Source organism: Pavona decussata, unplaced genomic scaffold (genome assembly GCF_977016875.1).
Source record: "Pavona decussata unplaced genomic scaffold, jaPavDecu1.1 SCAFFOLD_510, whole genome shotgun sequence".
Lineage (NCBI taxonomy): Eukaryota > Metazoa > Cnidaria > Anthozoa > Scleractinia > Agariciidae > Pavona > Pavona decussata.
In genome coordinates, this window is record NW_028145827.1 from 43,708 (window position 1) to 60,128 (window position 16,421).

The 16,421-nt window shown below is 38.0% G+C and overlaps 3 protein-coding genes across 10 annotated transcripts in view; 1 reads left to right on the top strand and 2 right to left on the bottom strand.

The window, feature by feature from the left end:
- LOC146450023 (uncharacterized) overlaps positions 1–16,421 on the bottom strand; it is a 95,972-nt gene that overhangs the window by 22,006 nt on the left and 57,545 nt on the right. The window contains exons 14-16 of the mRNA XM_085100812.1: positions 3,187–3,403; positions 2,069–2,159; positions 791–858 (exon numbers count right to left, since the gene is read on the bottom strand). Of these exons, the coding sequence (XP_084956938.1) occupies positions 791–858; positions 2,069–2,159; positions 3,187–3,403 (376 nt within the window). The remainder of the gene's footprint in view (positions 1–790; positions 859–2,068; positions 2,160–3,186; positions 3,404–16,421) is intronic.
- Positions 3,424–12,946, top strand: LOC146450024 (U7 snRNA-associated Sm-like protein LSm10). Of its 3 annotated transcripts, none has more exons than XM_085100875.1 (3): positions 3,424–4,005; positions 7,110–7,156; positions 10,447–12,946. In XM_085100875.1, exons 1-2 carry the CDS (start codon positions 3,656–3,658, stop codon positions 7,111–7,113), a joined length of 354 nt encoding a protein of 117 aa, XP_084957001.1. In that variant the 5' UTR covers positions 3,424–3,655; the 3' UTR covers positions 7,114–7,156; positions 10,447–12,946. The 3 variants fall into 3 exon arrangements, 2 of the variants coding, with proteins under 2 accessions (XP_084957001.1, XP_084957002.1); XM_085100876.1 differs by having other exon boundaries at positions 10,467–12,946; XR_014860407.1 differs by lacking the exons at positions 3,424–4,005; positions 7,110–7,156 and adding an exon at positions 7,168–7,527.
- LOC146450025 (uncharacterized) overlaps positions 11,552–16,421 on the bottom strand; it is a 32,283-nt gene continuing 27,413 nt past the window's right edge. For all 6 annotated transcript variants that reach the window (XM_085100838.1, XM_085100844.1, XM_085100843.1 and 3 more), the window contains one exon: positions 11,552–16,328. In XM_085100838.1, coding sequence (XP_084956964.1) covers positions 14,353–16,328 — 1,976 coding nt within the window. In that variant the 3' untranslated portion in view covers positions 11,552–14,352. The remainder of the gene's footprint in view (positions 16,329–16,421) is intronic.

A 16,421-nucleotide genomic window follows, 5' to 3' on the forward strand; every position in this document is an offset into this window, starting at 1 on the left:
AGAACTCACCAATTTCAACCGTTTTACGTGTTGGGTGCTTCTTAGAAGTTATTCCTTCGATTTACCGCTTCAAAATGGTGAAATTTCCGTTTGAAAACGGCACACTTGAGTCCACAACATGTTAAAACAATATGGCGCGACAATTTAATCCGTCTTTAATAAATATATCAAATGATGCATTGACGTCACACAGGTAGGGGTGAGTGGGTCCCCTCCCTTGCGATATAAGCGACAAGAATGGATTTTGATTGGCCTGCTGTTGTTGAAGACAATCAGAACAATACATTCCGAGTAGGAGAGGGGAGAGTTTAATGAATAAATTAATGTACCAATTTGTGGCTACGACGAAGAAAAAAAAAACAACAAGAAATCGACCCGTTTTTAGACACGGTATGCCCCCTCAGGGCATCCCGCGTAAAAACCTCTCGGAGCAAAGACGAGAACCAACAACAAACTCAACCCACATGTGATGCCGAGTCCGGGATTCGAACCGGCGCCACATGGTGGGAGACGAGTGCTCTCACCACTGCGCCATCCCTGCTCCCCACAGTGCTCCAACCCAGTGCTGGTCTTAAATACAGTTAATAGTGCTAGGGAGATAAGTAAGGCTTTATGGTCATGCTATGGGAGTCGTCTGTCACGCTGATCGCAGAACGGTGTTCGCCCTTTATGCCAAACATCACATTGTTATTGTTTGTCTGTTGAGATCTCTAGCTAAGTTAATGATCATAGGAACTGCAACGTTAAAGGAAACTTAACAGTCCATTATTGTGCCAGCTTTTTTACTCACTTTTAACCGATGCACAAGTAAGTCATTTTCAGTGATCCATTCCTTGACATCAAAGCTCAGAAAAGAAACTGAAATGTAAACAAACTTGAATTTATAGAATGATAGTGTGAATAAGTTGGCTAGTCAAGAACTAAAGGCAACAACCATTTCAAGCAGTAATATTGCAGCCGGAAGAACAAAATAAGTTACCCAATGTATTAGTATGACATTTGTTGCTTTAAAAGCAAGTATGATACTTGCTTTTACCACCCTAGTTGTTGTTACTTTTTTCTTATTGAATAATAATAATAATAATAATAATAATAATAATAATAATAATAATAATAATACTATTAAAAGAGATTTTCTCAAGCATATAACAGCAAAAATGAACAATAACATCCGACATTTGGGAGTGATCATGACTCCATTTTCAAGGGAACTGTGTAACACATCATGCAAATTACATCATTTAAAGCGCGAGGTACCAAAATTACACAACTACTTTTGCACCAAATTATAGAGCGAAAATTGTAACATGCAATCGGACTCTATTTGTGCGAAAGTATTTGTGTAATTTTCGCACCCCATTATGTTAATTTTTGCGTGAAGATTGCTTTAAATGATGTAATTTGCATGATCTGTATGATCCGTTACATAGTTCCCTTGAAAATGGAGTCATGATCACTCCGAAACGTCCGATAATAATAATATTCATAATAATAAAAGTCTTTATTTAATTAATTGCCATCAGTCAAACATATTGTTTGACTCAATATTGTAACAGTCATTGTACTGTAACTGACAAATTATGACGGAAGTTTCCATAAAACATGTTTTGTAATCTTAATAATGTTGTGCTTGTTTGAAGAAAAGAAGCACCTTCTCTCTACGACAAAAATGTTTATCAAACACAATGTATTGAATTCATTAAATCCTTGAACTAGCTTAGTTGCTTTTCTCGTCCCTGAATGTTATGTATGCTGTAGTGGATTGTGGTTTAAAGAAATGTTTGCATGCAGTGGATTAAGATAGAATTGCTAAAAAAAACTTTTTAAAATTATTGTTTTCTGAAGCTGTATACCGCCCTTACCTCTTTCAAAAGAAAAAAAAAATGCATATTTTTAAAATAAACCGATTCTACCCAGTGAGGAGACTGTCATACTATGGAGTTTAGTTGTAGTGGGGGTCAAGTTCAAGACCAAGTCAAGTTCAAACAAACTTATTATTTTAAGCCTTAGTTTATCGGTCACACAATTACAATTCATCAATGAAACAAAGCAACTAAAAATTAAATACCTTTCATCACATTTTTGTAGCATTTAGTCGGACAACTAGCTGACTTTCTCATCTCAACATACTCGCTCCTTGATTGTCTAGAAAACTGCAACTTTTCAGAAATAGAGCAAGATATCAATATGCATATGCATATTTGGAAAAATATTGCAAAAACAGCTGGAGAAGATAAAAAACAAACTAACATGAACCAGGCCACCATGACAACCATAACCAGTTTGCAAACTGTCCAGGGGTGATACATATTATCCATTAGCCTATAGGCCAGGAGGTATGGGGAGGGGGGGGGGGGGTGAAGCAGAACTGGTGAAGTATTCAGGTACCAAATCCTCAACAAGACAATTACCGGTAGCTATAATTGCTGTCACTTGACAAAAAAAAAAAAACAACCTAACATTTTGTGTAAAATAATCTTAAGAATCACTGATCCAGTCTTGAACGATCCAAATGATTATAAGGCACATAATTTATGTCAAAATGTCAGGCTAGCTACACCGTGCAGCAGCATGCACATACTTAAAAATCTAACCACACATAGGGCTGATAGTTGTTGAATTAACTTTGACTGCAGCTAACTCTCTCAAATGGTCCGTGACCCCTACTTTTCTGACACTATGATTTCCTTTTCCAATTCTCCACAGATTGTGTCTCTGTACCCCCCCCCCCCTCCCCGCAACAAAATATTGCCAGTTTCCCAATGCATGTACATTATTCAACATATTGTAACACTACCCAAATAATTTAATATGCTCATAGTGCACCGAATATTCGGTCGTCCGTAGTCAACAGATACACGGAAATTCGTGTGTGGGGGAGAGAAATGTCAAAGTAAAGATCGTCTCCAGCTTTTCTGCAATAAAACTATGTTTTCATTGCTTTGTATCAGTGTGTTGAATAATAAAACAATTATCCTGTTCAATCTTCCAGGATACCCCCTGATTTAAGTAGCTTAGTATTAGGCAATATTCCGTGCGATTTCGTAGGATAATTGTTAAGCTTAAAACTATATAGTAGATAGCGAGGGTTGCATGCAGAGGCTGTGCAGAACATGGTCGCTTGCATCAGGCCCCAGATTTGACTCAGATCAAAAGCGACATTGATCAACAGAGAATCAAGCTCACCTCATGGAGAAAAGAATCTGATAACTGTTTGTCTAGTCCGCTGAGCTCTCCTTTCACTGCCTGCACTCCTTTGATCATCTTTAAGTACCTTCTTTCCTTGGTTATCTGTGGAAATCTCTCGCCATCTTGATATTGACAGGGCACATTGTGCCTCATACATGATATACTGTCTTCCTTGGGCTCTCTTCCCTGGGTTCTAAAACTTACAGTCATCTGACTTTGAAAATACACAAAAAAGATTACCGAAAACGTTTTTGAGGGAAATATTTCAACCAATGGCTCAATATTTAACACGTTCCTAAAAATCACATAGCACTATGTTTTCTTTTAAGATTTTTCTTCCAACTAAGGACATCCAGGTCCCCTAACAGAGCAGTGGGGAGGGGAGGGGGAAGAATACTCTTTTCCCGCCAAAAATTTCGACAAGCGGGAAAGACTGGGGACCAAATTAGTTTTATAAAATTTCAATATGGCGAGCGCTCGAGAGCGAGCGACCTCTGAAAGAACATTAGTTTGTCTTTTACAAGCTGTACAAGGTCACAGGACCATTGTAGAACTACGAAATGAATCTTCAGCTGCGGCGCTGATTGATAATGTCGATGGCTTTATGAATATTTCCATGTCTGACGAGAAGTTTTCAAAACAAAATGGACAAGAAGTTATGGACTTTCCAACAATGTTTATACAGGGCAAGCAAATTCGTTACGTTCAAATTCCCGATTTTACTGACATGCGGAAGGCTATTGAAGAACAGCTTACAAAAATAGGGAACACGAGGAAAGCAAAAATCGGACGACCAGTGAGGAAGGGAGGCAAAAGGTGACGCTTATACCGGTGTGCGACAAATGCAGACTGCAGACCTGCAGACTTGCAGACTTGCAGACTTGATGGACTCAACATACTGGCCTTTCCCAATTCATTTTAAAAATAATATTGTGTAACCTCCGCCATTCCACATCATGCACTGTCCGCTAAGTACGCTTTAAGGCTACTTGGCTACTGAGGACAACCGTGAAGACTTGCCGACCTGCAAACTTCCGGATTTTCGCAACTTTGAGAATTATATGCGAGAATTATATGCTAGTCTTGTTGATTCCATGGAGTGTTGCTGATTCACTAGCTCGCGGCATTTAGTACGATCGAGTGATATAATCCCCAGTGGAGGCATGTGTTGTTTACGAAATTTTAAGAGCTAAAATCTCGCGCAGGAATTTTTAAATTTAAACTAACTTTGGCAGGGCGACCACTTGAGCAACACGTCTACATAATTTTTTTGCTATTCTAACTTTGAACTCGGATATCTCGATAACCAATTATTAATTTCTTTTTAATAACGCTGTGCAGCTAATTCGTTCTTGCCAGGCGTTCGATACCCGATAAATTCAATGCAAAAGGCCTCGTTCGTCGGAGAGTCTACCCGATCCTGATATTTTAGAAAATAAAAAAAAATCACTAAAATTGTATTTTTGTCAGAACCTAGCCCGTATTATCATGCTGTTTGCTATATAGTTTGACAACGTTTTCTCAAAACTGGCGCACGTAAGAATTTTATTCCTGAAGGACAATCGTGAAAGTAGCCAAGTATCAAAGCGTACCAAGCGGACAGCACATGATATGGAATGGCAGAGGTTACACAGTATTATTTTTAAGGTGAATTGGGAAAGGCCAGTATGTTGAGTCTACAAGTCTGCAGGTCTGCAAGTCTGCAGTCTGCATTTGTCGCACACCGCGCTTATACAAAGGAGAGTTTCAGGTATAGCAGATCTTTGGAGAGGGCTGTGTTAGAATCCAAAACGAAAATTGGCGTTAACCCTGCATACTTCAGAGATGTAACAATGTATGGCATTTTTCCCAAATTGAAACTTATTATCTTTGAAAAATGCGTGGTCTTTGGATTCCAATAGTCCTTGCTATGATCTGCTTTTCCTGCATAGTCAGAAACACCACAAAAGTATCTTTATATATACCAGATATAGCTCGTATTCAAGCAGTTGGCAAAGGACATGCACGGACTGTTTGCTTAGGGATGTATGGGCCAGTCCGATGTTAATGGTATTAACCCATTATGCACCAGCCGTTTCCAGAGGTTTTCCAAAATTCAGCAAAATTAACAAAGTGGTTATTTCCTACCCCATGTGCAGTAAAAATACATAACTTACAGGGCAAAAAAAAAACACCCCTTTGGTCTAAGATAGTTAAAATTACTAATAATGGAATAAAATACACTAGTTGCCTATTAAAAATGTTCCAAAAAACAAACTTGCATGTAAAAATTTCCGAAATTTCAATTAAATTTGATCCGCGCATCACATGGGTGAAATTTGATCCGTCTCGAGAGCATGTGTTTGTTTACGCAAGATTACACAGTTGTCAGGTTTTCTCAATGAAAATAGAAAGAAAAACGTACAGAAAGCTTTCCTAAATGAAAAATTTACTCAGAAAAGTCTTTTTTTACGCCTTAGAAAGAAACGCGTATAATTATAAATGCGAGATGAGAGACGCGTAAGCGATTTGAAGGAACTACGAATCCATTTCGAAGCGAATTTATCGACCCATGCGGGGGCACGTTTTTCAAATATTTCGCAAAAACTGTTTAGAGTTGCTTTGATTGCCTTTTTCTCGCTGGCGGTTACAAAGTTGGCTCACTGGCCGATGTCGAGTTTACTCTCGTGTGGCTCGCTGGCCGATAGTTTGTTACAGTTGTCGTTTGCTTTAGCTTTGGTTGGATTGAAATCAATTTAAAGAGGTTTCTCAGTTTTTTTGATTGCTTTTGCCCGCTGGCGTTGTCTGGATTTGGCACGCTTTCGACGATCAGAACCATGCGGCATTGACGTCACAATATCTGCGAGCTACGATTGGTCCCTTGCAATTTTCACTACGTCATTGGAATCCCAGGAATCTTACCTTACACTCAGGAATCTTACCTTACAAACATGCCTCTCGATCACTCGGGATTTTTTCCGCCCACACAGTACTTTCGCACGGCTCTATAATGCTGCCGCCTCGCCAGCCTCGCGTCTTCGCTCAGCTGACTTGTTGGCAATTAGGAGGCACTATTTCGTGCAGAATATTCTACAGTAGCAGAAGGAGGTGTCATCCTTAAGATGACCCCTAAAATGTTCCAAAATCTTGCTTTATGGGTGTGCAAAATTATTATTTTCACCTCCTGACAATAATTTCTCACAAGTTATCATTTTTCAAATTTTCTGGCTAAAAGACAACTCAAATAATCATGGTTATTTTTGTACATAAATAATATAAAAAAATTAACGTATATTATATACTTATATATTTGCTGTAAACACTTTTTTCCTTACTGTTGTATTTTCCTAACCCAAGCCTAATTTAACTAGCAGAGCTCTTTAACCAGTATTATAAATTCTTCTTCCCCCTATTTTATTTAACTGCACAGAGGTAGTGGCCAACAGGAAAGCCTTGCTCCTTTGGCCACTACGCACTTCTTCCGTAGAAGGTAAAATCATTAAGTAAATTGCTCTGTACGTTTAATTTTTTTCTTACTGTAAAATATATTGTATTTCGTTGTAATAAGTGTAAATAAAATTGAATTGAATTGAATTGAATTGCATCCAAAGTGGTACCAAACCAGCTTGCCCTGGTTTTTCAAAGAGCTGATAACTTTATCTACTGGATAATTCTTTATCCAGTAGATAAAAAGTTCCCCAGGCAAGTGATTTGTTTTATCTGCTACCTTATGGATTCATCCACTGGATAAGTTATCTGTCCTTTGTATAACTGGGGCTAGAAAGTTTAAAAACCCATAATTTTTTTTTTTGGGGGGGGGGGTGGATATTCAGGTACCCAGTATTAGTGGTGGAGGAGGAGTGGCTGGAAGGGTCTTTTTTGGATTTCAAATTAGCAATGTGGGGACTTTTTGGAGTTAGAAATTTTCTTTTTTTTTTCAGATAGAAAGATTTTGGCAGACACTTTTTAAGGTTTGACAACAAAAAAGGTATGCTAGATTTTTGTTTATTTTAAGTGAATAATTAGATTTTCAGAATTTCATTTTTGCAGTAATAACGTAGTATAAAACCATCATATACTTTTCATTTCATGACTACTAGTAAAATAAGAGATCATGTTCCTGTTTGTGACTGCCCAGTGAACACAAATGTATCATCTGCCACTCTGTCTTAAGTTTATGATTATATGTTATAGATGAATAATAAGTGAAAGATACTCAGGTGCGCACATGACTGTCTCGCAATCTCTTTGATCGTTTTTACTTTATAATTTTTTGAAGTGGAGGAAAAAATGTTTGGGGTCTGGTATTAGCCAAATGGTACATTTTTAGGTCTTCAAATTATGCGGCATTTGCACCAGGTAATCATATTAATTTTATACTTGAGTGCTCTAAATTATGTCCATCTAGGTGACCATGAGCACAGTCATCTCTGTGAACTCAGATACCCCTCCACTCTTTCTTAATTTTCATGCAAATGCTCACCAGAATTGTCTTAGAGAGCCTCCTTCTGTGGCTAGCTCAACTGAAGTCTCCCCTCCTCTTTTCCATGCCAGCTAAACTTGCTACAAGGCCACCTTAGCAACAAATTTATTTGGATAGTAACTTAATGCTACCTATATAAGTGACTTGCCCAATGATGTGCCAGTTCACCAACAACAATACTTATGAGCAAACAAGTTAGGTCAACAGTGAACATTCAATTCACATTCATCAGTCAGGGCACTTATTTACTTATGGTACCTCAAGGGAGTGGGCTTATAAGGGACAGGGTACTTATTACGCAGGATGCCCCGAGGGGGCATACCGTGTCTTAAAACGGGTCGATTTCTTTTTTTTTTTTTTTTTCTTCGTAGTAGCTACAAATCGGTACATTAATTTATTCATTAAACTCTCCCCTCTCCTACTCGGGATGTATTGTTCTGATTGTCTTCAACAAAGGCAGGCCAATCAAAATCCATTCTTGTCGCTTATATCGTGAGGGAGGGGACCCACTCACCCCTACCTGTGTGACGTCAATGCATCATTTGATATATTTATTAATGACGGATTAAATAGTCGCGCCATATTGTTTTAACATGTTCTGGACTCAAGTGTGCCGTTTTCAAACGGAAATTTCACCATTTTGAAGCGGTAAATCGAAAGAATAACTTCTAAGAAGCACCCGACACGTAAAACGGTGGAAATTGGTGAGTTCCTGGCAAAGGAATCGTGCTTTGTTTGACAGTCTTAGACCACGACGCGAGACTGAAAAGAGGTCATTGAGAAGCTTACGTTATCGTAATGGAATTTCACAAATTTTCCGTAGCCTCCCACGCAGACGTTCTTGGGGGTTCGTCACGCGTTCCTGCCCTAAGAACGTCTGCGTGGGAGGCTAAAATTTCCGGTGATACTCTGAGTCGCGTAACACAAAGGAAACAACGTAACGCGATCGTCGTGACTTAAACTATTCCACTAGCAAGGATAGCCTTATCAATCGGCAAAGCATACAGTTGGAATAAATGAATCAGCCCCAGCATCACGCGTAATGCCAGTGTAGCAGGCATCTTGTTTCTTTTATGAGAAACAGCAAATGTGCAAAACCAATTGTTGATATTTATTACACGGAATGCCCGCAGGGCATGACGTGTCTAGGTTTCGGTCGGGTATCTTTTTTTTCATCGGTGTCGCAAATGTGCACATTAATTTATGCATTAAACTCTGTCCTCCCCTAGTAAGGACATTTTGTTCTGATTGTCTTCAACAGAAGCGGCCCAATCAAAATCTATTTTTCAGGCACATATCACGAGAGAGGGGACCCACTCATCACTTCTGTGTGATGTCAAATTATCATTTGATTTATTCATTAAAACTAGATTAAATTCTTCCCTCTCCCAGAAGGGATCTATTGTTTTGATTGTCTTGAACAAAAGCGGCCCAATCAAACTCCATTATCTGCGCGTATATCACGAGGGAGGGGACCCACTCATCTCTACTTGTGTGACGTCAAAGCAAATCATCATTTGGAAAAGTTGTTTTCATTCAATGGCGGCCACATGTCTGAATTTAAGACTCCGGATCTGCCGTTTTCAGAGAGAAAACCAACCTTTTTCAAGCAGTAAATCGAAATAATAACTTCTAGGTAGTACTCGACAGTTGAAACGGCGGAAATTGGGAGAGTTCACAGCAAAGAAAATCCGCTTTAAAATACAGATCGAATGATCAACGCGAAGGATTAGAGCTAGAGGAGGCCAGACCAGTTCAGCGGGGTCATGACGTTATTGCATAGTTATTTCTGGTATGATTCCTAGTAACACAACGATAAGTATCACGCAATATATCTGAATAAAACCATTCAGACAATTATTTCAATGGCCAAGGGAAGATATTTTTTAAATATCTACGAAACATACAATGGGGAATAATTGGGGCTACATTAAGCATTCCGTGTAATGCCATTAGAGGGGCATCTTGTTTAAAAAGGAACAATAACGGATGCTGTAAAAGTAACATACAGTGAATATTCACTTAATGGTAGGGAATTTTGAAAATCATCAGTGTATTCAAAGAGATACCTTCAGTGTTGTTTGCATCAATAACAAATCTTTCCAGCACAGCATCTTCTACGTCCGATTGGGTTATTCTGTCAAAGGGATTATTGTCACGTGATTTGCTTATGGCTTGATTTGTACTACCTTGAGCCGTTCTAATCCTATTTGACAAGACTACTTTTCCTTGAAGCCGTGAATGTTTTCTATCACTGAAACAGAATAGGGGCATTGATTGGAATGAGGGTGCTTACGCAATAGGGGTCGCTTATTAACAAAAATCAGAAGGGGTGCCAATCAAAGAGGGAGAGCTTATTGAAACAAAGGCGCTAAATCAAGTCATTACGGTAATATGCAGGGATGCTGCTTAACAGGGTAGTTAAAAGCTAGTCATTGTCATAGACAAATAAAGATGTGCTGATTCTGTGGTTATGGGTACCATGGAAATGAGGTGCTTTTTAAAAGGCAATAACTCTTTATTCCATTGTGTTATTTTAATGTTTTTTTTTTCTGTCTTTATTGATTATTCAATATGTTAAATACTGGGGAGAAATCTTAATCTTATAAGCCCCGGCTTTCTTTGAGATTTCCCCGCCACAAGTCATTTTCGTAGCTGTTTTGTTACTTTTCCTTTAATTGTAGTTGTCACTTTTTTGTTATGGATGGATAAAAGTTGCTTGAAACACTGAAGAGGCAATACGTCTAATAGAGTTCATATCTGATGCTTATTTTTTTTTAACTTCTTTTTCTCAGCTACAATGTAACTGTTGGAGATGTCTTGCTCTTTCTGGCTGAAACCCTCAAAAGAAGATTCTCTCTCAAGTGACATCTCAGGACAGCATAATCCAGCCACCAAGAGGAGCCATTCTATCCACAGAAGCCTTGCAAATGACAAGCAACCTTGCAGACAATCTGCCTTTAATCAGCCTGCGACTTTACTCACTTCAATGCTTCCTTATGTACATAAGTTTACTGAAGAAAATGATGCTGTCCCAAGTTAAAGAGGCCATAAGAAAGGCTCTTAAAATAAGAATGACAAGGAGCAGAATACAAAGATTAATAAGTAAAATCCCTGCAAACAAGAATGATGCACAATTCATGAAACTTGAATGCTATTGTGCAGGAATTAAGAGAAACAGTGTCAGTAAACAAGTTTAAAATATTTGTAAAAGAAAATGAAAATGGCAACACTGACATGCATCTTTGGCAATAATAATTATTATTGAACTAAGAACGCAGTGAACTGATAAAAGAAAATTCTGCTGGTTTCTCCACATCTAATCCAGACAGAAAGAGACTTTTAACAATTATAACTGTAAAAATTCTTGAGTGCTGGTTGGCTTATAGCTGTTGTCTATGAGAGTACAGACAATAACAATGACATCAGATGTAACAAGTGCGCCTTATCAATGGAAACTTGGCAGTGAGTTTTGACATTGACATTTTACGACATCATTTTATGGCGTATTTAACAATTATTCCATTAGTGCGTGTTGGATATGAGATGATAGATAGCCAACGTACGAAAGAAACTTTGTTTACAGATCCCCCCCCCCCCCCCCTGCATATATAATCAGAATCCTCTCCTGGGAAGCTGTACACACACAAAACTTTGCATGCATAAGGTATGCTCAAATAAAACCACCTTGTACACCAGATGAAAAGAACCACAGGAAAGTAGCGCTTGATATCTTTCCCTCAAGCGGGTGATACTTTAGGATTTTATCCACAGACTCAAAAGTGTGAACACGACATGAGTTTCTACCTCAGCAAGGAAAGGATTAAAAATCATTTGATTAAAAAATTTTAGCGTAAACTTATCACCCATAGTAACAATATCAATGAAAACAACACTACCTCCACAATGCCACATTTATTGTATATGTATAAAGCCGTACATTTACATTGCTATCAAAGTATCCTTCCATTATTTACAAACAATATTTTAGCCAGAAATGTGGAGTCTCTAAAAATGAGATTACAACTTCTACTCTAAAAGTTAACATACAAAATGAGTCGTTTTGATCTTTTCAACGCTTAGTTTTCTTTGTTCCAATGTCATAGGTTTGGCACGTACCTCAATATAATATATACACTGTACATGTTACGTGATATATTTATTCACACTGTACTTGTTACGTGATATATTTATTCACAAGATAAATTTCAAAAAACAGAGCAAACAGCATACGAAAGAAACGAGTGTGCCTTCTTTGAACTCTACTTACATTTGTCTTAGAAGAGAACTTTCCCTTGCTAACACAGTTTTCGCTTTCTCATGTGCTTTTCCCACATGGTCATAAACGCTTTAAACATGCATCTGTAAAAGGAGGTCTTTTTATGCGGTTTATGAATACACACCGAAAAGATCTTAGCAAGTGTACAGAAAGGCCAAAAAGAAAATCGGGAGTAACCATGCATTTTTAAAGATAATGAACAATATTTTTAAAACACGTTGGAATTCTTAACAACGTATGGGATTTTTTCCAACTTGAAACTTAACTTACTTTTGTTACTGCGCATACGTTCTGCGTATCTCGAGATACTCGGATTTGCTATGGGTGGTGCCTACTTAAACAGGGATATTTTTGCGCTGTTTAAAACTATGTGGAGAAAGCAGAACTTAGCAAGAGTTCCTGGTATCCAAAGAGAAAATTGGGGGTAACCATGCATTTTTCAGAGATGATAAAGCTTCAATTTGGAAAAAAACACCATACATTCCTTTATATTTTACTGCTTTTTAGAATTATTGTTGCTTAATTATCTGTAAAAAAATGTGTGGTTACCAACAATTTTGGATTTCAGAAGCCCTTGCTAAAATCTGCTTTTCCTGCATAGTCATAAACCACGCAAAAATGTTTATGTATTAGTAGGCACCGCCCTTCATTATCTCTGAAAAATGTGGGGGGTTATCCCCAATTTTGTTTTGGGATTTCAATAACACTTGTTAAGGTCTTTCTTTCCCGTATATCAATAAACGGCGCAAAAATACCTGTGTCTTAGTAGGCACATCCATCCTTAAGAAATCAGTTTTTAGGACCATCCTGAGATGAACAGAACATGCACAGTAGAAAAAGAAGGCACTGTCCTTAAAATTGAACCTGTGAAAAGTCAACAAAACAACAAAACAGAAGTCCTGGCCACTTGGCCATACAGCACAAATAAAGGCTGATAGAATTTATATATCAAGTAAGTAAATATAAAACAGAAGTTTTCTCAGTCTCGTATGTGACTCATCAAAATTCACAAACAAGCTTCACAAAAAAAAAAAAAAAAAAAAAAAAAGAAAATGGCATAGGGATAAACCCAAAAGATGACTGATTGGCTATACCGCCTCTACATATGAACTTGCTCTGTGTTTTGAACACTAAATTAAAAAGACACTGATTCTTAATTAAACATCTGCGTAGCTTTCACTCCGTAAAAACTAAACTCTTACATTAAGATCTTGCTCAAGATAAACACAAGGGAAAGATGACAATGAAAGCCCTCCTTATTGGAGATTCAAGTATATCTTTTTGATCCTGTTATAATAATTTGGGTTTCAAGTCCACTTTCAATGTGGGGGAAAACAGATTTTTATGTAAAGCTTCTGACTGACAAGGATCCAAATTCTGTTCCTGTCTCGTCATTGGTTCATTTTAAAACGCTGTTTAATTCAAAATGGCGGACATGCGTACTCCATAGGAAACAGCTCATTTTCCTGCTATGCTCTGATTGGTTGATTTTGATCCAAAATGGCGGACATGCGAACTGCATAGAAAACAGCTTATTTTGCTGCTGTGCTCTGATTGGTTGATTTTGATCCAAAATGGTGGACATGCGTACTGCAGAGGAAACAGATTTTGTGCTGCTCTCTTCTGATTGGTTGATTTCGATTCAAGATGGCGGCTGCACCTGCGGCAGAAACAGCTCACCTTGTAAAACAGTTGGAGTTTTACAGCGTTTGGCGTAATTGTGTTTAAATACAGGATTCATGCCTCTGAGACGATAAAATGACCATAAATGAGAACTTTTTCAAGCAGCATTGATGGAAACATAAGATTGGATGTTTGTATTGATAAAAAAAGTCTGTGTGGAGTTTAATTAGCGCTTGTGGACTGTTCACTTCTTGAAGAACTGTACGAAGTTGAGCTGAAGAATTGAAGAATTTACATGTAAATTAGCAACGTTGGAAAGTGGAACAGAAAAGGATTAAAACCCAACGAGTTTTAGATTGACGTCTGACTTCAAGCTGTTCCTGGTTTTTTAACCTTGTGTACAGGGAATTTTTTTAACGGAGAAACAGTGATACGCTTTCTTCACCATCTTTAATTCTGTGTAGGTGAGTTTTGAAATGTAATAAAATGTGCTTGTTTGAAATTTCATGTTTGTTAATAATTTCTTTGTCTATAAACCGGTCTATCTGATTATATGACATAATTTCATACTTCAATTAAGACAGAAACCATCCCGCATTGAGCCAGGTTTCTTGTAATATTAAATTTGCACCAAAAAGCATCTTATCTAAGATGGTTTTCAATCTTTTATTGTCGGCTGGAACTTAACGTAAGATTTTAGTTTTTACGGAGCACTTACATACTTTTGTTATTGGAGTTTTAAATGACGTTACTTTGTTTCAAAAATACAGATGAAAATTGCGCTTAAACTTTGACGACATTAAATACCGATACGGTCACCATGTGCTGCTTTGAGTTTGTTACCAACAGGATAACTTATGTTATTGGCAGACAAAACCAAGAGTCTCAGAGTATTATTAGTACACAACGCTTCACAAATCTTATCAGCGCATTCACTGTCGAGTTTATTATTAGACATAAACAAGTGTGTCAGAGTATTATTAATACACAACATTACACAAATCTTATCAGCGCATTCACTGTCGATTTTATTGTTAGACAAAATCAACCATTCCAGAGTATTATTATTACACAACCCTTCAAAAATCTCATCAGCGCATTCACTGTCGAGTTTATTGTAAGACAAATCCAAGTATTCCAGAGTATTATTAATACACAACCCTTCACAAATCTTATCAGCGCATTTACTGTCCAGTTTATTGCCAATTAAACTCAACTCTGTCACAGTTGTGTTCTCAGTAAGCATCTTAGCAATGATATCACACTCAACATAACCTAAATTTCTCAAACAGACAAATACACTTTGAACTGTCAGAAACTTACCGAAAGTACGTGCCAAATCTAAATGAAAATTACTACCTTCTTTTTTGCATTCCTTGATGCACTCCACTGCAACAAAAAACTTTTCATTTTTCTTCTCTCGAGCCTCCCAACTCTCGTCACCTTTGTCAACGTGAGCCGCCAAACGCTGGATAAGAGCCGTTGCTTTGTCTTCTGATTCTTCCGCGAGCATGCCGCATGTAAACAACAGCACTTGTTTGAGGTCAGCATGCAAAGAGAAATATCTCTCGTCAGCAGCTAAATCTTCAGGACTCATTTCTCCACACATAAGCTGGCAACAGAGATAAAAGGAAGCGAACCATTCTTCAAAACTCTTGTGAACAAAGGAGTACTGGGGATGTGGTTTTCGTCTGCTGCTTCCGCGCTGCCATGACAGGAAACCGAACCCTGGGATTTCATCCGTGTGACTTTCAAGTTGATTCTTCTCAAAAAACTTCTTGTTTTCAAGTAGAGCCTTCCACGCTATCAAGCCAAGCTGTTTTAGCTGTGATTTGTGCTCTTCAATGACATTTTTACTCGTTTCTGGTAAGTTCTTCTTTTTCTTATACCTTCTCAGGACATCCTCTACAATCTCCCAGTAAAGTTTTGTTTTACTTTCGGGAAGCTTGCCATCCGAGTCTTCACAAAGAAGGCAGATAAGTGCAGTGTTGAGGGGATTTGCGATCAGTTCTTTTAGGCTTTGATCTTCCTCCAGTTTTTCTAAGAGATTTTGGGCCGTTTTTGCTCCCTGCTCTCCCTTGCCTTCAAAGAATTTTTGAATAAACTCACTGGCATCAGTTGAGGTAAATCCTTCTATTTCCAGTAGCGTGTCACAGTATTTCACAACTTCTATGCCAGCCTCGTGCCGAGCTGTAACCACAAGGGGACATTTATGGAGCATTGTACTTTTACCTTTGATGATGTCTTGTAACTCTGACAATTTACCACTCGGTGACTCCTCTAATCCATCCAGGACAAGCAAAACATTAGACTGATTGTGTTTAATGAAGTCGAAGAATTTCTCTCGCTCTTGTTCTTTAATATCTGAAGGCAGGACTTGAGCGGCAATGGCGTCCTGAAGGTTTGAATTGATGTCACAACATCTCACCAACAGAACCAGTTTAAATTTCAGAAAATCTTTTCCTGCTTTACCGGTGGCCCAATCAAACGCAAGTTTGTTGCAGTATGTTGTTTTCCCCATACCAGGGTCAGCCTCAATTAACACTGTCCTCGGGTTGGAGCAGTTTTCATGTGGTTGAAAGATAGCAGACATTTCCACAACCTTTTCCGTCAATGTTCCTCTCGTTTTATCCTTGTTGCGCATTATGAGCCGGGTGAAGATTTCTTCAAGGGAAAAGAAGAAATTTCCTTGACACCAAGGGAAAAGATCAAGGTATCCTACATCTCTTCTGTACAGTTCACGTATTGGGTCAATATACTCTGCCTCCGAATCATCTAAAAGTAAAAGGAATTATTAGCAAAATACTATATCGGGTTTTGTTTAGACTCTTCACACCTGTTTTTGCTTTACGGTCAGTATAAATTTCA

Coding starts and splice junctions, on each gene's coding strand:
- LOC146450024 (XM_085100875.1), top strand. CDS start 3,656: ATGGCGAGCGCTCGAGAGCGAGCGACCTCTGAAAGAACATTAGTTTGT.